The sequence below is a fragment of the Neolamprologus brichardi genome, chromosome 7 (assembly GCF_056152115.1).
Source record: "Neolamprologus brichardi isolate AB-2024 chromosome 7, ASM5615211v1, whole genome shotgun sequence".
NCBI lineage: Eukaryota > Metazoa > Chordata > Actinopteri > Cichliformes > Cichlidae > Neolamprologus > Neolamprologus brichardi.
Window position 1 is genome coordinate 41,295,834 of NC_142110.1, and position 18,840 is coordinate 41,314,673.

Genomic DNA, 18,840 nt, shown 5'->3' on the forward strand with positions numbered 1-18,840 from the left:
AAGTGATTGGGCTGCTCACCTCTCTGCCTGCTAAGGAAATAATAAATCAACACACGTCTCTACATTTCCAAGTGCCTATGAGGACTATATTATAAATCTGTATGCATGTCAGCATAATCTTTAAATCAGGGCTCAAAATCAGTGAGATGCACGGCTTTAAGAATAATTTATTTACCCACCAGAACTCTCACACACATACACTATTACATTCACTCAGAACTGTGCAACAAGACCTTTATGGGCTATTCGGAACATTGGTAAGCAATTAACCTTGATTTGTTGCTTTAAATGGCTGTTGGACTGTGTTATTGAGCACCATGTTAACAAGCAGATCTAAGAGGACAGCACTGTTGCCTCTACCTGTCTTTAAGCTGCAGTTTTTTTGTGGACAGTCTTGACCATAACGGTTTACTTTTTATCCTTTGTGCTCTTCTCTTCAGCCGGCTCAGGTTGGGCAGCTTTCTCTTCATCTTTCTCCTTTTTTGTTTCGGCTTTGTCATCTTTTTTTGGAACAGCTTTCACGTCTTTGTCATCAGCTTTATCTTCTTTCTCCTCACTCTTTTGAACTTCCTCCTGCTCTTGTGCTTCATCTTTTGTATCATCTTCTTTGTCATCAGCTCCTTCTGCTTTTGCCTCCTCTTGTGCTTCAGTTTCCTCCCCTTCATCTTTTTCCTCTTTCTCTCCTTCATCTTCAGCAGCTTCTGCTGCATCTTCGTTTTGCTCCTCTTCATCACCACCTGAATCAAGAGATGACAATTTAGTTACCATGACACTAATAATTGATATTTATTTGACTGATAGAACATGACTGAGCAAGTTACACCAACCCTCGCCTTCTTCCTTATCCTCTTCCTCTACTTCCTTAGCTTCATCTTCTTTCTCACCCTCCTCCTCACCTTCCTCTTCCTCTTCATCCTTTTTCTCCTCTGTTTCTTCTCCCACCTCTTCTTCCTTAGCTTCCTCTTCCTCCTTTTCCTCCTCTTCCACCTCCTCCTCACCAGGTGGGCTGGCCTCTGCTTGCTGGGCATGGCTGGCAGAGATGATGCCTTCAGTGGTGCTGACACTGGAGCTGAGCAGGCGTGAGGTCATCAGGTAGGAGGTGCCAGAGCTCAGGCTGGAGAAGACGGGCCTAGCGAAAGAGGGTGCTGACAAACTGTGGCTGTACAACGGGGACACTCCCCCGGCCATACCTACACTGAAGCGAGACTCCTCCCCTTCCAGGAGCTTCCTGCGTCAAACAATGAAAAGAAAGGATCAGAGATCAGTTAAAAGCATGGGTCTTAAATGTAACAGTAAGTGGCCATTTTTTTACTCTTAGAATTATATTGTCAGGATCTCTGTCTAAATAAATAAATAAATCTGGGTAAATTCCGAGATGATTAAACTATTCTGCTGGTAATAACTGAAATGAGTAAAGAAAATCAACAGCCTATTTATGCAAGACAATTCATAATTTTATTGGGAGGGGTGTTTGGTTGGGTCTGATTATTGGGGGGTCATAACCCCCCCTGGAAATTACGCCCCTGCATGTCTCAGACATTAAATGTAAAAAAAACTTCACTGTCTCTGATACAAATCCAAAAACATCAGTTTCCTAGGTGCCTCTAAATAGGCGTTTCTATATAATTTTGCAACGCTAAAAAGAAACCCTTTATCATTTATCAGACTCACTCCCTGTTTCATCTATTACCTGTATGCAGCAATCTCGATGTCTAGAGCCATCTTGACATTCAGAAGGTCCTGGTACTCCTTCAGGTAGCGTGCCATTTCCTGTTTAGTGCCCCTCAGCTCACTCTCCAGTTCTGCAATGGTATCCTAAAGAAAAATCAACGTTAAGTGTTATTTTATACAATGAGACAAAGGGAAATAACATACTGCAGGATCAAATGAAAACCTTAACTAACACACTTCAAAGATCTGGACCACATTTACAGACCTGCATAGCTGCTATCTCTGCACTCTGTTTCTCCTCCATGTCATGCAGCTGTTTTTCCAGGGATTCATTGAGGCCTCTGCATGCATCGATTTCCAGTATGCGGGCTTGTAGCTGGCGTCGGTACTCTCCTGCTTCATCCTTGGAATTTCTCACAGCATCAGTGTGCTGGGCCACAGTTTCAGTCAGGGAGCCTACCTTGCTTCTGAACCACTCCTCAGCTGCCTGCATGTTCCTGGCAGCCAGCCTTTCATACTGGGACCGGATATCCCTGAGAGCCCCAGAGAGGTCTGGAGCGGCAGCCTCAGATTCCACAGCCACCTGCACACCCAGCTGGACTTGGGCCTGAAGTTCAACCACTTCACCCTCATGAATCCTCTTGAGGAAGGCCAGCTCGTCCAGCAGGATTTCCACACTTTTCTCCAGCTCAGCCTTTCCTAAGGTAACCTCATCGGCCTCCCGACGAGCCTCCATCAGCTTGCCCTCAGCTTCTTCACGAGCCAACACCTCCTGCTCATATCGACCCTGCAGAGCACTCAGGGTTTGCTCCAGCCTCTCTCTCTGACTTAGGACAGCCTGTTGTTCTGCCCTAGCTTCATCCACAGCTGCTCTCAGGGACCGGGCCTCTTGCTCATACAGTGCTCTCAGGCGGGACGGATCAGAGTGCCTTTGCCTCAGCAGCAGCAGTTCTGCCTCCAAGGCACGGTTCTGCTGCTCCAGCTCACGCACTCTCTCGATGAAACCGGCAAAACGGTCATTAAGGTCCTGCAGCTGGCTGCGCTCTTGTGTGCGTACAGCTCGAAACTCGGAGCTGATCTGGGCCGCTTGGCTGAGTTCCAGCTCCAGGGAAGAGGCTGGTGAGGAAGAAGAGTAGAGCACACGGCCAGGAGAGGAGTACTGCAGACGGGAGGAAGACAGTGGGGATGCATGAGTAGAGAAGCCAGAGAGGGTCCTCCCTCTAGTCACCACCACACGTGCAGGAGGCTCGGCAAAAAAGCGTCTGTATGATGAGGTGGAGTAGTAAGGGTCATATCCGATGCTACTCATGGTTGAGTGTTGGGAGGAAAAGTTGCTCTTCCTCTCCTCTTGCTGTATGTGTGCGTGTGGAGGTGTACGAAGGGCTTGGGTTTAAGTCTTGACTGCTTGCTGCTGCAGCAGCCTGCGCTTTTATAGCTGGATGGTGGGGGCTGACGCAAGCACTTTCTGCACCCTCTGACAATGAAGGCTTGATAGGTTTACACTGCAATGGCAAGAAATGAGAAAGATACGAGCCATGGGAATACACGGAGGAGGGAAATGAGCAAGGGTTAAAAGCAGAGAGGAAGAAAAACAGTTTCTAAATAAACTAGAATATAAAAACAGCTTTTTACAGTAATTTTTAAGACTACAGCAAAACTCTAAACTCTAAAAAAAGTCTATCACATGGCCAGTTTTAAACACATAACCTGATCTTTTTAAGAAACTGTACAGTTTTTACAGTAATTTTATGTTGTAAAAATGACAAAATATCACTAAAACACATTTTCTGTCTTCTCACTCACTGCAGAAAAAAGGGTGAGGGTGGGGCCGGGGTGTCCTCATTTTACAATCATGACACAGCATCTCTCCGTGTGGTGGGGAGCAGAACTACAGCCATGGCCTCAAAACACCTGCAATGATAAAAATCCCACCCAAACAGATGGCATAACACTATTAAAGGCATGACTTAGAGTGGGTTAATGTGCAGCTAAAACAATGTCTGAACTATAAATGAATACAACATGTATGGTGCGGTATAGCAAAGCTTGTAAAAATACCATAATTCATTTTCATTTTTCTCAACAGGTTTCTCAGCTGTTTGCTTTTAAAGGTTATTAATTTTTACATGCAGGGTGTTTAATACTCTTTTTTGATCCTTTAGTTAAAGAATATTTACTGTAATTTCTTTTTCTGCAGAAGTTGAAAATTGTGTGTTCACCCAAATACCCCCTCTGCTATATATATACATATATATAGAACAAATATTCTCAAGAGCATCATACTGTCCATAACAGCGACACAAGATATTTAAAATATTCAGTGACTAGTTACATATTGTGTTGCCCTCATGATTTGAAACAGGAGAAAACATATCCATACTGTGGATGGATGGATATTTCTTTGTGTGTGTGTGTGTGTGTGTGTGTGTGTGTATGTGTGTGTGTGTGTGTGCGTGTGAAATAAAGAGTTTCCGTTCAAAGATTAATTTTTCTTTCCAGCTTTATGAATAAATGAAGTGCATTGCAGTGTTTTGCAGCATGAATTGTGCAGTTTTGTGTAATTGTCTATGGTTGTATATGGGAAAGCTCTACAGCATGTATGGCTGGTGTACTTTGCCTTTGCAGCAAATGCCCCTGGTGCCTATAGGCAGTGCTGTGCCCAAATAAAAAGGAGGTAGGTGGTGGGAGGTGGGGGAGGGGGGGGCTTCTGTGGGAGCTGCATAGGCTGCGCTGCTGGCTGAGTCATCGTAACAGTTGTGATCACACAAACTCCCTTGTGTACACTTTTTTCCCACCGTAACAGCAGTATGACAATCTGCATCGGGGCGATTTTTGGCAGACAAGGCGCTTACAGGACCTGGGGAAATAAAACAGAGAAAGTAGATCATTAACTTCTCTTCCCAAACACATTAAATCACTTACAGCGCTAATTTCCAGGTTGGTACTTTTTGCCTCCACGATGCTGACTAACATAAAAGCTTGGCCTACATGTGAAGATGACAGTATTATTGCAGTCAACATTGCTAGCATTTTACAAAAAACGATGCCAGCATCATACTTCTGACAAGAGCAACAATTTTGTGATTCATGATAGCATCTGCTGTCTTGGTGGAATAAAATAATAAGATGCATTAGTCCAGTTTGACCACCAGAGGGCCAAAAATACCATCCATCTATCCAGCCACCACCAGACACAACTTAAATTAACGTAATAACCAATTGTGTATTTGTTAAATGCAAGTATTTATATTATATTTATTTTCCAACTTAACTTTTCCCGTTCTGCAAGACTTGCCAGACAGTTTTTTGATGGTAGGCAGCACACAGAGAATTTTAGTTGAAAGACTACTCATCATTCTCTGTTAAACATCTTGTACTAGCCATAAAAATTAAAAAAAATAGTGACTTTTCTTCTTCCTTGTCACAATCCTTCTCATTAGTTTATACTCCGTATAGAAGAAAAACTCAATGTCATGATCACATGATGCAGGTTGGCGTCATGCCTGGAGTTCCATTAATATTCTATTTTTGGATTATTGTATTTCCTCTGGATCCTAAATTTGATTGTTCAGGACACAAGGCATCTACTTTTCCTGTTAGCTCTGCAGCTCAGTGCCCCTGCTTTGTCAGCTCTTTGTCTGTCAGTGTATTTTCTCTTCCCAGCATTAAATTTAATGAAAAATAATAAAGATGTTTGTGTGATATGTGATTATTTGTCTCAGTAGCATGTCATAGTTTGACTTTGGTGGAGCGCCAGGCCTTTTTCTATTTAAGACTAAGATACAAAGTGATTAAGTTTTAATCAAAGCATGCAGCAGAGATGGTGACAATTTTCTATTATATGGAGAAAAGTGGATTATTGGATTTGTAACTCATTTTGTTTTCAACATACCCCTAAAATATTCTAACTGTAATTCACAAAGGTTTTTTATGTGGTGTTTTTATCTCATAAAAACAAGTTTCATGTAATACAATGGTAAACATAGTCTATATGATACTAGAGCAGCTCCTAGAGGTGATAAATTGAAATAACACCTTATATATTACCCTGATTTCAGATTTTACACTGGCTTGATGATGTCTTTATGTTGCACCAAGATAGGCACTTCTGACAGACTTTTGCACACTCCTTTTATTGTTTATGAACCTTTATCTTGTTCTTTAGTTAACATCTTTTTTATGATAAGACATAATTGTTGTTTATAGAAGTAAGAGTAAATCTAGCACCAGTAGTCAGCCACACACATATATATATATATATATATATATATATATATATATATATATATATATATATATATATATATTTATTTTTTTTTTATTTTTTTTTTCCTGGCAGCTACTGTATGCAGCTGTTTAGTGACACACTGAAAATGGAATTTCTCCAGCCATAGTGGAACACAGAGGACCTGCATGAGTCATATAGTCACTGTTATGCCCACACAACAAATGCCCTATGGACAAATATTTACTAAACATACAACATCTTCACTGTGCAGTGAGTTGAAGAGTGAGGAAATGCTTCATCTGAGCATGAGGTTCCAACTTTGATCTTTACACTTTTCTTGCACAGATGTCAGTTTAAAAGTCATGTTGCTATTCTGGATCAGTATCTGACCTCTGGCCTTCCCAGACACCACATGTCCCAGGATAGAGGCCTGGCTCTATTGGTCCTCCCAGTGTGTCCATCAGAGTATGAAGGCCTCTCACAGGGGGAAAGTAAAGAAGGCCTGTCTGCTATGCATTGCCATGATCCAGGTTGCTATAAAAAGGGTGTGGTATGCTGCCTTGGGCTTACTGTTGGTCAGCCAGTGTGTGTGTGAGTGTCCACAACTTAGGAGGGCTTAGGGCTCTGTGTCTGGTTTAAGTAAAAATCTAGGGAAATAGTATTAAGCATGGCTGCCGCCCATCGTTTGGTTATTGTCCGCCATGGCGAGAGCGCCTGGAACCAAGAGAACCGCTTCTGTGGCTGGTTCGATGCTGACCTCAGTGAAAAGGGAGTGGAGGAGGCCAAGCGTGGTGCCCAGGCTATCAAGGAGGCTGGCATGAAGTTTGATGTGTGCTACACCTCTGTGCTGAAACGTGCCATCAAGACCCTGTGGACCATCATGGAGGGCACAGACCAGATGTGGCTGCCTGTGATTCGTACTTGGCGTCTGAATGAGCGCCACTACGGAGGCCTCACTGGGCTCAACAAGGCAGAGACGGCTGAAAAGCACGGTGAAGAGCAGGTGAAGATCTGGCGTCGTTCCTTTGACATCCCACCTCCACCCATGGATAAGGACCACCCTTATCACAAAATCATCAGCGAGGTGAGACAAATGCAAAGTAGCTTAATCATTTCTAAGCTTAAAGAGCTCCAGAATTTGCTTGAGAGTGCTGTCAGTTATTAAGCTTTTGTACTTTGCGGTGTTGTTTTTGCCTCCAGTCTCGGCGTTACAAAGGCTTGAAGCCTGGTGAGCTGCCCACATGTGAGTCACTTAAAGATACCATTGCCCGCGCTCTGCCTTTCTGGAATGAAGTCATTGTTCCTGAAATCAAAGCTGGGAAGAATGTCATCATTGCTGCCCATGGGAACAGCCTCCGTGGCATTGTCAAGCACTTAGAGGGTAAGCACTGTGGACAAAGCTTACAAAAAGAAAAGAATGAGAAGGTCGGACACAGTAGATAGAGTGACTTAAAAAATGACACTGCAGAACACTTAACGGTGAAATTCTTTCATGATAGAAAGAAAGACTTCTGCAGAAAGTTGACCTGAATAGCCAGTGTCACACACTTACACAGACTTTACACACATACAGACAAGAGTTGTGGATTGCATTGTCTATAAATAGCAGCAGAGGCTCACACCAGATCTCAGGGACAGGGTAGAGGGTCATGAGCTTGGTTCCCATTACAGTCACGACCTTTATGTAGAAAGGTTGTACTTTTTCAAGGAGCAGCCCAGAGACGGATAAGGGTTTTAAAGAGCTTCAAGGGCAATAGTAAATGTCAGATAGGAGTGGCAGGTCCAGTGTTGAAAGACAGAGGCACACCTGAGGGAACTTAATACACTGAGATATAAAGAAAACATGCTTTACTTTTTTTTCTTCTGTTGTCCATCTGTTGTCCTGTCTATGTTGCTGGGAACCTGACAGACTTACAGTACAGTGTATTGTATCAGTTACAGCCCCCTGATGCTGATCTTTGCATGTCTCCATCTGCTCTGTCTGCTTGCATCACCAGGTATGTCTGATGCAGCCATCATGGAGCTGAATCTTCCCACGGGAATCCCAATTGTGTATGAGTTGGATGCCAACCTGAAGCCCATTAAGCCCATGTCTTTCCTCGGTGATGAGGAAACTGTAAAGAAGGCCATGGAGGCTGTAGCTGCCCAGGGCAAAGCAAAGAAGTAAGCCAGACTCCTTGCAGAGGCAGAAAAAGAGACTGTTACCCACCTTCAACCTTTTCCTCTAATCTATTAGTAGATCCTTGTTGTCCATTCCAACTGGGGAAATGTTTAATGGTTCTTTTGGAGACAGGCCACTTACAGCCCATTAGCTTACTGTTTGCTTAAATGACAAACACAGGGATGACCTTTCAAAGCAAAAATGCAGGGCCTAACATTTGATGTCATCACGCACCACTCAGTCCTTTGTGGCCAAGCCCTATTTTGTGGGCCCTCGCCAACCTGGCACAACCAATAAAGAAACCATCTTTTTATGTAGTGCTGTATCATTTTCATTGTCTTCCTTATCTTCTTGCACCTCTTTTCTCTTTTTGTGTCTTTAAATTACATCGTCATCCTTATCTCCCATCCTTCTTCCCTCCCTGTTTGAAAATCTGAGCTTTCAGCAAAGTGCTAAAGGTGCTGTGAAATCTTATCCAGTAGCTGTAGTGAGGGGAGGAGGGGGGAAGCGAGAAACGCAGCCTAATGGATAAGTCAATGGGTTCGACCTGGCAGCACTCCCATAATGCAGGAATATGCTTGCTCATCCTCCACTCCAGTCAGATCTCACTGAAAAACGAACACACGCAATGATTTTAAACAAGGCCCAGGTAAGAGTTAGTACAGACAAGTGACTGCAGTCATTGGGAGAAACATAAATGCAGACATTTCCAGATTTTTCTTGAAGGTTTTTGGTGGACTTGTCCCTTTTGACAAAGTGTTACTGAAAATTAATGCAAATTTATTCCGAGTGCCTTTTTTGTGCGATAAAACATTTCCATCCTGATGGGAGCAGTGTCAGTTTACACAAGCTTGCTGAACTGTTCTGTGAGTATGACAGTGACATCATCATACATCATCTTCTGGCTTCCCCCATCACTAAATCTCCACACAGTGCAGCACCACAGGAAGATGCTGAACTGTCATTTGGCCAAACCCCAACCGAAACATCCCTTGGAAGAATGGTTCATCCCTGTACAAGTTGTTTTAATGGCTTAATAGCATAAGACACTGTCATATTCCTGCAAGTACATCCAGACTGTTCAGTTGTCCCCTTGAAGTGATTTTATGTGAGGAGAAATTCTTCAGGCCTGCGACAGCATTCTAATGCAAGCCTTTGTTTTTTTTCACAAAGTTACACCACAGGAACATTCTTTTTGATTGTCGCACATTCTCATCTTGTTAGCAAGCTGAGGTCAGAGTATGGAGTGCTGCTAAAGAGGGCTGAGTGCTTAACATTACGGTACAGGGAAGCTTGAAATCCTAACCTTCTAATCAGTCATCCAAATGTTTCTGAATGAATGTTTCTGCTACTATTGCCCATAATATTGATCGCCACTGTGCGCACTAAAAACAACGTATAGCTTTTTAGCTGAACCAAATCAACTTAAAGTTGACCTTCACTTACATTGTAAATATAATTTTGCCTGTGTTCTGCCTTCAACCATCAAAGCAATCCCTTCTCCTCTTTCATTTGTGCTATCATAATAAAAGACCCATGAATTAAGTACCGCACCATTCCTCACAGGTTTATTTTGAGATCGGCGTGGTCAGTTTACAGACATTTTTTCTCACTTTAACACAGTGTTATATTAAACCATTAAAAACAAACATTAAAAAAAACAAAACAACACAATATGCAGCACCATAGTTTTAAAGGGCAGCAAATAGAGAAGGAACACTGTAGTGTTGTCATGACACCTACTGGCTAAATGAGAGACTGAAGGAAAACATAAAAGGGGCCGTTTTGCCATTTCTAAAACCTAAATCCTGAGGACTAGGAATCTAAATACACTGACTGAAGGTGGTGTTAGGAAACTGCTACTTTGTCCACAGAATCGTTTTACTATTATCAAATGAATTCTTTTCATTAAAACAATAGCGTCATCAAAATCCTTTAGAAAGGAACCTGAGGGGCACACAGGCAACATAAATCAGATAAAACAGACTTCAATGCACACCAGGACATTTGGTGTAGTCACTGTTCACACAGGATCAGGGGCACTATTTTTCTTGAGGGACTTCATGAAGTTCGGCCGAAATGTTATCTTATAAGGATTCTTCTTGTAGTCAATTGCTCTGCTTGTTTCTTCTTTTGATCTGTCTACATACTCTGCAGCAGTTGTGACATTTCTTTCTATGTTGTTGATTAACTCGCCCTGGGAGAAGAAAAAACATAATGAATGTTATTCACAAATATGTTATATTAATGTTCATTAAACATTTTCAGGCGAGGTAGCTTGTTTTACCTGGAGTTCCAGCATCATGGCAGTGTCAACAAATATCTCGTGCAGCTCTTTAATGCTGGACTCGAGGCAGAGGATTTCCTGATGGCGAAGTTCAATCTCAGTCAGAGCCTGGCTGAAAATCTGACTGTCAGAGGTGATCTGCGAAAGAGAAAATGCTCAAGCTGTGTTTGAATTATCATATAAACGGCTTCAAACGTACAAAAACTGCTTATCTGAGTGACCCAAAAAAAGATGTTAGATTCCACTCACATCAGATATGAAGATGGCAAGATTGTCACGTTCCAACATCTCCTCCAACTCATTACCTGTAGTGCTTTTATTCACTGAAAGTAACAAAAGATACTAAATAAGTTTCATCATGTTTGTGGAACTTAATTTATTGAACAACAACTAAATAAATAACAGACAAAGACCAAGACTTATTTTGTGCTGCCAAAGATGCCAGTTAGATAGTCACCACAGGATGGCGCAATTACACCTCAACTTCTACTTACTGCTATAATGATATACATTAGTCTGTTTACTAAACGTACTACTGCACATTTAAATTACAGTGTACTGTACTGTGGAGCAAGACAGCTTAAGTAATACACTTAAAAGCAGTTTTCACAGATACACTGCACCCTGTAACTATTCTAGATGTTATCATGGGGAACCGCATGTATGAGTTCTTATTAAACAGACACCCTGCCAGCTGCTTAGTACAATATTAATTGTAGATTTGAAGGAAAAAAATCAAATTTAATGGCATTAACATACTGCCAATTCACATAGCATACCTGCCACCTTTATAGGTACACCTATTCAACATCTTTTTAACATAACTCTTTATTCAGCCAATCACATGGCAACGCAGTGCATGCATTTAGACATGCAGACATGGACAAGGTGACCCGTGTTTGAGCATCAGAATGTGGAAAAAGGTGATTTAAGTGACTTTGAATGTAACATGTTTGTTGGTGTCACACTGGCTAGTCTCAAACTGTTGATCTACTGAGATTTTCCCACACAGCCATCTCTAGGGTGTTTTTTAGGGAACAGGCCAAAAAAATACCCCATGAGTTTTCTGTGCAAAAATACCTTGTTGATGCCTGAGGACAGAGGCAATGGCCAGACTGCTTCAAGCTGATAGGAACGCATCAGTAACTCAAATTATCATTCTCATTACAACCAATGCATGCAGAAAAACATCTCTGAATGTAGAACACATAGAACCTTGAATGTGGTGGGCTAGCAGCCATGAAGAATTAAGGTGAAAGTTAGTCCAGTCTCATTATTAGATAATAATAAAGTGTATCTAATAAAGTAGTTTGTGAGTGCATGTAAACTGTAAGGCAGCACTGTTTTTAACAGGAATTGAAAGGACAGTTTGCTTTACTGTTTAAATGTATAAAATAACTTCAGACTACAAAAGGAGAAAAAGAAAACTGTAAACATGACATATAATAGAAAGCTGGTTATAATACTGTGAAGTAGTGAGTCATGAGAAAGAACAATGAACCTGACACTTATTTACAATACAGCGCTGACCATAAACTGTAGACTGTAAATTGCTGCTCCAAAACGACACCAGCTTATAATCCAAAGTGCTACTACTATGCAAACACCATCATAGTGACTTACACTAGTGTAGGTTTTCCTGCTAGTAAAGCATTGGCAGAAGCGCCCTCCATACAATGCAGTATGGACTGGTGTATGATATAAAATCCATTTACACAACCCGACCTGAGGGTGAGGAGGGACAAGTGCTCCCTTTTAGATTTGGCAACTTACCAATCTCCAGCTGTCTCTGAATTTTTGCCTTGCATTTTTCTCTGAAGGAAATTTGTGCCTCATGGTAACCCTTCATGACTTCAGCAAACCACCGAGTCAGGTACGAGTGCTGTTGAAAGAGAATGAAGTGAATCAATTCAAATGTCAATAAAGAGACCTCTGTCAGGAGTAATTTTGTCGGGTGTGTTTGAAACTGCAGAGGAGTGTCAGACAATCATTTTGCACCTGGTGTATGGCAGGAAATAAAACTACTTGCACACCTGGTTATTCCTAATACGTTGGGCTACTGTAGCTCCGGTCTCATCCCCAGGCTTCTGCATTGCTGAAAAACAATCCGATCTAACATGAATACAGGACCAAGTGAAAACTAAACAAAGTCTGCTATGTCACAGTCCTTTTCTGCAGTTACAGTAAAGAGCTCAGTGTTATTGTCAGCTTGTTTACAAAAGGCATGTTGAGTGGGCTACACCACACTTCCTTTTTACACATTTACAAGTCAAATCCTGTGTTACAAACTATTCCCACTGTATGAGGAACTCAGCTGCACTGATCCTCCCCATTTCATTATATTAAACAATAACAACACAGCTAAATATGCATTATCCATATCGAAAAAAAGATTAAATTTATCTAACTACACTGAAGCATGACAAAAACTTACACTGCATAAAAGCTAATTTTGCAGTGCTTTACAAAAAAATTGTGTCCACCTACATTTTAGCCTTGCTTTGATTAACTTAGCATTCTTCTTGGTCTCATTGTTCAGCAACTCCAGCTCATCTTTGTTTCCTGGGAAGAACAAAACAAGTTCAGTCCACAGAGGAAATAACTACTGTGTGTGGTGAATATCACCACAGACAGACACCACGGGTGTCAAAAAGGATTGAGGACGTTTTATATATAGTGCTTTTGTGATGTTCATATTATATCTGCAATTTTAAAAACAGTTGGTATGTTGTGCAAAATGTGAATAAAAACAGAATGCATTGATCAGCAAATCTAATAAACTCATATTTTATTCATAACAGAAAATGTACAATTTAAAATAAACATTACTCATTTTATGTCTCAAATGTCTCAAAAAATTGGGATAGGACAAGAAAATGTTTAAAAAAAAAGTTAAACAAAAGGTAAGTGGTACTAAGAAGAAAGAGCTGGGGAACTGGTACTGGGTCAGTAACATGAGTAGGAATAAAAAGAGCATCTTAAAGAGGCCAGTGAAGTTGCATTTTTGAGTATTAATATTGTCTACTCAAAAATAAACTACAAAATGCACTGCTGCTATAAGCACAACAAGTCATTTCTTAATAATGCTGTGTAAAGAATACCACCACAAGCTGGAGACGGTTTAATTTGAGGTACCTAGTGACCTTTTGCACACTACACTGTTATTATCTCCATCTGTGGGTGTACGTGTGTGTGTGTGTGTGTGTGTATGCAGATTTTGAAGCTATATCTAAACTTCATGTTGATCTGTGTAACATTTACCAAGTCTGTTGCTGTACAAACAGCTGCAGGTGTGTTTGTCAAAGGCTGTTTAGCCTCTTCGTTTGTGTGTGTTTCTTGTTGCTGTTGTGTGACAAGGAGAATTTGAGACAGTTTGAACGCTTCAGCATAACAATGAAGAATTCACTTTTTTCCTTGCTTCTTTTTGAAAAATAAAAATAAAAATTACTTACTCTTGTCTTGACTCGGAAACGCGAGGATGGCAGCTTGTCTTCTCTCCACATCCTCTGCTTGACAGGAGATTTTTTCAATGAGGCCTCTCACCTCCCCCACCTAAACATGCATGGATGCAAACACTACTGTTACACAGCTTGGAACACACAACATGAAAAGATTATATGGGGTATGGTGGTGGGAACTGGTCTGACAGCACACATGATACTTTGCTTTTGTGAGGCTAACACATTTCTAGCAAAATGAACACACGTTTATCAGACAACCACTGCCAGAAAGTACACCTTTAAATGTAATTACACAGTCTATGACAGTTAACTATTGCCTTAAGTATTGCCTTTAAAATATTGTACATGTGAAATTTGAGCTATTTCAGAAAGAACAGCGTAGCTCAAAGCTGTGTCATGTTTACCGTTTTGAAAAAATCCTCCATGTCTTTCGTGGCCGTCATTTCGTCCTTTTACAGGTGGGGAAAAAAGGACATTTAGTCCGTTAAAGATATTTGAAAAACACCACCTTTACAGGGAAAATCCCTTGAATGTTTTAGCATTAATATCTAATACTAAAAAACACAAAATACAAAGCGCGCTGCTGGTATAAGCGAGACAAACTGGATGTAGGCTTTTTTCCGAGAAAGTCTTTTAACTTTAAAAACCTTTTAAAAACCTAAACGGCTAACATACGGTCGGTATTACGGTGACTACAACGACAAAAATAAGAATCCCTCGTAATACTGTTACTTTCGGTATTGGCGATAAGGCTCGGCCTCACCTGCTCTCTGCCCTTCCTCTTGTTAGCACAGCTCGATGAGCTCACCTGTGTAATAAAGTGCGCTGGCACGCAGGCGCGTTACCGTCACAACAAAGCAAACAAAGAGCCTGTCCTGCGGCTAAAGGTACTGAACTTACGGAGCAGGTGTGGGAGTGATGCACCTGCCGTCTGTTTACTGCAGTTCACCGAGACTTAGCATTAGAACTATACCAGGGAGTGAGATTTAGGGGATTGAATGGCTTTTCCTACACGGGAGTTAACCAGTACGAATCCCAGTGCTAACACACTGTGTGCTGTGCGGCTAACTGCAGCCAGGGCATAGCTTGTAATTGCCCAATACCCACAAACACCTTATTACATATGTTTGGTAACAAGCCCTAGCTAACTGGTTTTAATGGGCAGGTCTTTTTTTCCCCCCTTCAACAATTACTCAAATCACACCGGAATATGTACATACTGTACACAGAATAGTTTTACATAGAGTGCACTGTACTTCACTGAAGAATGTAACCATCACAGTGCACCAAAATATTTAAATTACCTCATATGAAATAGAAATGGTCATAGCATAACAGCATGTCTACACACACACACACACAGCTGTTGCTATCTCCCCCTCTCTGCTTCCTCACCCAGCGTCACTTACCACTTCCCTCTACAGTATCTGTTGCAATTGTTCCCACAGGATGAGTGTTAAAATGATAATTCATGCAAGAGTTCAGGGAGCTTTTCTCTAGAAAAAGCATGGTATTAGGGTGTGTCCACTTATAGAAAATGAATACATACACGTTTTCTTTGTCAAAAACAAATAAATAAAATAGCTGGGCAAAAAGTATTCCCTGGTGAGCTGCAGAAGACCTTGCAGTGGTGAGGGCAGCCTGCTCCTTATTTACATGTCATACAGGTTAGCTAAACCATTTTCTATGTCCTGTTAGCTGCTACAGCTAACCTAATGTTCCAAATTTTTAAGTAAGTGAGAAAAAAATCCCTCCCTTTTTAAATTGTTTTGTTATTGTTGTTGTTTTATTAAAAATTGTATTTGACTTTTGGATGAGCCTCCAGCTGTGGTTGGCTCCTGAGCACACAGATGCCCATTGTATTATCCACCCCCAATTTTCCCTATTGAAAAAAAAAAACCCTGCCCAACATAAACACAACAACCGATAATCCTAATTTATGATATTACAGTGTCATGACACTACTTATCTCTTCTTAGTCTCTTTTGTGTGGATAGCAGAAACAGGTTAACATTACTGTCATATCATGTGCACATATTAATAATTTGTCCATCACAAGGAAATGAAAAGAATGTACTGAGTAAACTCATAATGATTTCCGTGACACCTTATAATATCATTAAGAAGTAGCTATGTCTCAGGAGGACACAGGCTATTAATCTAGAAGTCATGGTCTGATCCAGTCTGGATGTTGAAGTGTCCTTGAACATGACAGGCCTAATGAACCTCAAAAATGTTCCAAACTTACCAGAAATTGCAATGAATGTTAAAAGCATAAGGCATAAAGGGAATTTAAGTGGTAAGAAAGTAAAGTAAATGGATGGATGAATAAATAAACAAATAAATGAAATTCAGTCCAGTTAGAGTTAGCTTTACATTACCATCTGAAAATTTGGGGTGGCTTGTATTCAAATTTATCCTCTCACTAAAATCTATTTTAGAGGTGTAATAGAATCATTATTTAATAGTATCATTTATTTTATTTAGTTTTTCATTCATGTTTCTAATAATGTTACTTCTAATGAAAGTTAAACAGCCAAGCGAACAAAGCAAAGAGCCAGATGGATACCTAGAGATCTTTGCCTATTTTTGTGGGATAACATATCTGTACAGCTGTAAAGGGACTCTATGCCCTCTTTATAATGACTTTAGAAAATCAAGTATGTTCATTTAAGAAATTTTAGTGATCATCTAAAAAACATAAAATATGTTATAACTGATTCTGTTTTTGTAAAATAAAAGTAGACATTTGGCTAAAAAGGTGTTTAAATAAAGACCTTTCTAACCAAAACCAATATTTGTTTGTCGTTGCATTGTTGCTGAATGCAACATTAACAAACGCAACATTTGCTAATGTTAATTTATTAACAAGTCTTTGTTAATGTTGCTCAAAGCTGCAACGGGATCACACACCTCACATCTGCAATAGTGGCAGATGGTCAGAGTTCTTATTCAACTTCTGCAACTTCTGCAAACTGAATAATAAGAAATGTTGGTTTATTCTGATATTAAACACTGGAGCTCAAGGTGAATGTGTTGGCTCCTCCAGCAGCTCGTCCTCCAGCTGTTGCTCTATAACTCTCTACTGTGGGGGTAGCACAGTGGTTGACAGAAATAGAGGAAAGGCAACCAAAGCTCCTCTTTAGTCATCAAAACAATTTTCCGACAATAGAAAGATTTGTAACACTGACTGTGTCAGTGTGTGTGAATGTCCCTATTATTAGATAATTGGTGAATGTAGAAGACTCAATATATCTAGCTCTGCATCAGAGGTTGTAATATCGGGGTCAGCTTTTCCTTTTGAGCAGTAAAACTAAAGAAAAAGAAAGGCATGTCTGAATTATACATTTACCTAAACCACTTTCCTTTTCCATTCAAATAAAATTCAATTAATGTCATCTGATGAGGACTCTGAGGCTTTACTTGTTCCAGACTCAGGTCTCCAACCATATTCAATGGAATTCAGGCTACTATCAAATTATCAATATGCCAATTAAACCTCAGTTTTTGTTAGTGTGCTGTGTTGTGCAGCATCTACCCATCTGAAGGTCGCTGGATTGAGCCCTGAATCTTCCAGTCCACGTGCCAAAGTATCCTTGGCATCCTGAGCTGCCCCCAATGCATCCATCAGAGTGTGGGTGTGTGTGTGAATGTTAGAAAGCACTTAAGCATAGATAAAAGCATTGCATGAATGTGTGTCTGATTGGGTGAACCAGGCTTGTAGAAAGTGCTTTGAGTGCTCGACTATGTAAGAGCCAGTCCATTTACCATTTAGTCTACAGGTGCTTCTACTGTGAATATTAGTGGCTTTCTAAAAATGATTCATTCTCATAAATATGAAAATATATGAAACAATCTGCTTAAATTTATAAGTGGGAAATATCAGGTAATGTAGCTATAAGGCACAGGGCACAAGTATGCCTTTGTACAATATTTATCACGTCCTTTTTAACAAAGCCTAGAGTGGAGTGCACATTAAATTTATCCTGAAATGTCTCTACAGTGCCCACATACAGAAAGATAAATGCACATTGTTAAGTACATAAATACAAGAGTTACATTGCACATGCTCCCCATGGCTCCTGCTTATATATCAGAATAGCTGCAAACCTATTCAGTAGTTGCTTCCCTTGATTATCTGATCAGGGCCTTTTAACTCTTCCCCAATCTTTTACATACATAAAAAAATACAAAACTCTTTTGAGGTTCCAGCTTCTTCAGTTTTATATAGTCTCAGATGTTTTCGTTATCCTGCTCATGTATCCTCTGATTTCAACCGTGGTTTTAGCACTTGCATGCAAGCACATATTTTTTGATGTACGTGTTTATGCAGTAAGCTATTTGACTCTAATTTAATAATTTAAATCCCCCAAATCAATATTTAGGTCTTCTTCATGCTTGTGCCAAGGACAGCAAGCAGGTAAAATCACTACTGTAGTTTAGATATTGTCAAACAACCACTTAATTGACATGTGGTGGTTTTTCCCTAGCCGCATGTTGGTCACCAATTTGTGGGGATTTGAACTGATTAGTATTTCTAGAAAACAAGTTGTTTTCAGGATTACATTATTAAACTCAAGTACTGTGTAGATGTTCCCTTTCCTGCAACTAAGTGAAAAAAACAATGAAATATTTTCAATTCAGTGTATATCTTGAGTATTTCCACTGAAAAACTTCATAGCAGACACTATATCATGCATGTAGAACAGCTTTTCTACATCCTAGATTTCAAAGATCTTCTGTGACTCGTTTCAGTTGGGCTCATAATTTATTCATGATGCCTGGCTGATTAGAAATTATTATGTTAGCGCACTTTTTTTCTGTATAAGGAAATTATGCAGATTTCTCCTGGTTTATTTTTCTCCACTCCCTTTTTGTGTAGGTGAGCAAAAAGGGATTCTAAGTATTCCATCCATGCCTCCACCCCTGCCATGTTGTAAACAGAGGTGCTGTTGATGTTGCACTCATCAGTGCCTGCTACTCCATGGAAGATTAGAGGGAAACCCTGGGACCTCGAAAGAGAAAGAATTGC

General features: G+C 40.4%; 3 protein-coding genes across 5 annotated transcripts; 1 reads left to right on the forward strand and 2 right to left on the reverse strand.

Moving 5' to 3' along the window:
• Window positions 1-149: 149 nt before the first annotated feature.
• On the reverse strand, window positions 150-3,054 carry LOC102795383 (neurofilament light polypeptide-like). The gene is made up of 4 exons (XM_006795554.2): window positions 1,937-3,054; window positions 1,691-1,815; window positions 828-1,228; window positions 150-737 (listed from the first exon to the last, which is right to left on the reverse strand). The coding sequence occupies exons 1-4, from the start codon at window positions 2,978-2,980 to the stop codon at window positions 409-411; spliced, it is 1,899 nt and encodes a 632-aa protein (XP_006795617.2). The 5' UTR covers window positions 2,981-3,054; the 3' UTR covers window positions 150-408.
• A 3,396-nt stretch (window positions 3,055-6,450) lies between these two features.
• pgam2 (phosphoglycerate mutase 2 (muscle)) lies at window positions 6,451-8,377 on the forward strand. The gene is made up of 3 exons (XM_006795552.3): window positions 6,451-6,983; window positions 7,100-7,280; window positions 7,897-8,377. The coding sequence occupies exons 1-3, from the start codon at window positions 6,567-6,569 to the stop codon at window positions 8,064-8,066; spliced, it is 768 nt and encodes a 255-aa protein (XP_006795615.2). The 5' UTR covers window positions 6,451-6,566; the 3' UTR covers window positions 8,067-8,377.
• A 1,237-nt stretch (window positions 8,378-9,614) lies between these two features.
• On the reverse strand, window positions 9,615-15,295 carry LOC102795095 (syntaxin-2-like). 3 transcript variants are annotated; one of them, XM_087843604.1, is made up of 9 exons: window positions 15,218-15,295; window positions 14,213-14,257; window positions 13,800-13,899; window positions 12,835-12,909; window positions 12,381-12,442; window positions 12,121-12,229; window positions 10,597-10,670; window positions 10,348-10,485; window positions 9,615-10,257 (listed from the first exon to the last, which is right to left on the reverse strand). In XM_087843604.1, exons 2-9 carry the CDS (start codon window positions 14,249-14,251, stop codon window positions 10,084-10,086), a joined length of 771 nt encoding a protein of 256 aa, XP_087699730.1. In that variant the 5' UTR covers window positions 14,252-14,257; window positions 15,218-15,295; the 3' UTR covers window positions 9,615-10,083. The 3 variants fall into 3 exon arrangements, with proteins under 3 accessions (XP_087699730.1, XP_035765729.1, XP_006795616.1); XM_035909836.2 differs by lacking the exon at window positions 15,218-15,295 and adding an exon at window positions 14,572-14,655 and having other exon boundaries at window positions 14,213-14,235; XM_006795553.3 differs by lacking the exon at window positions 15,218-15,295 and adding an exon at window positions 14,572-14,636.
• Window positions 15,296-18,840: the final 3,545 nt, after the last annotated feature.

Coding starts and splice junctions, on each gene's coding strand:
- LOC102795383 (XM_006795554.2), bottom strand. CDS start 2,980: ATGAGTAGCATCGGATATGACCCTTACTACTCCACCTCATCATACAGA. Junction 1,816..1,936: donor CAGAGATAGCAGCTATGCAG/GTCTGTAAATGT, acceptor ATTTTTCTTTAG/GATACCATTGCAGAACTGGA. Junction 738..827: donor GGATAAGGAAGAAGGCGAGG/GTTGGTGTAACT, acceptor CTCTTGATTCAG/GTGGTGATGAAGAGGAGCAA.
- pgam2 (XM_006795552.3), top strand. CDS start 6,567: ATGGCTGCCGCCCATCGTTTGGTTATTGTCCGCCATGGCGAGAGCGCC. Junction 6,984..7,099: donor ATCACAAAATCATCAGCGAG/GTGAGACAAATG, acceptor TTTTGCCTCCAG/TCTCGGCGTTACAAAGGCTT. Junction 7,281..7,896: donor CATTGTCAAGCACTTAGAGG/GTAAGCACTGTG, acceptor TTGCATCACCAG/GTATGTCTGATGCAGCCATC.
- LOC102795095 (XM_087843604.1), bottom strand. CDS start 14,251: ATGACGGCCACGAAAGACATGGAGGATTTTTTCAAAACG. Junction 13,900..14,212: donor TGGAGGATTTTTTCAAAACG/GTAAACATGACA, acceptor ATGCATGTTTAG/GTGGGGGAGGTGAGAGGCCT. Junction 12,230..12,380: donor AACGTATTAGGAATAACCAG/GTGTGCAAGTAG, acceptor CTCTTTCAACAG/CACTCGTACCTGACTCGGTG.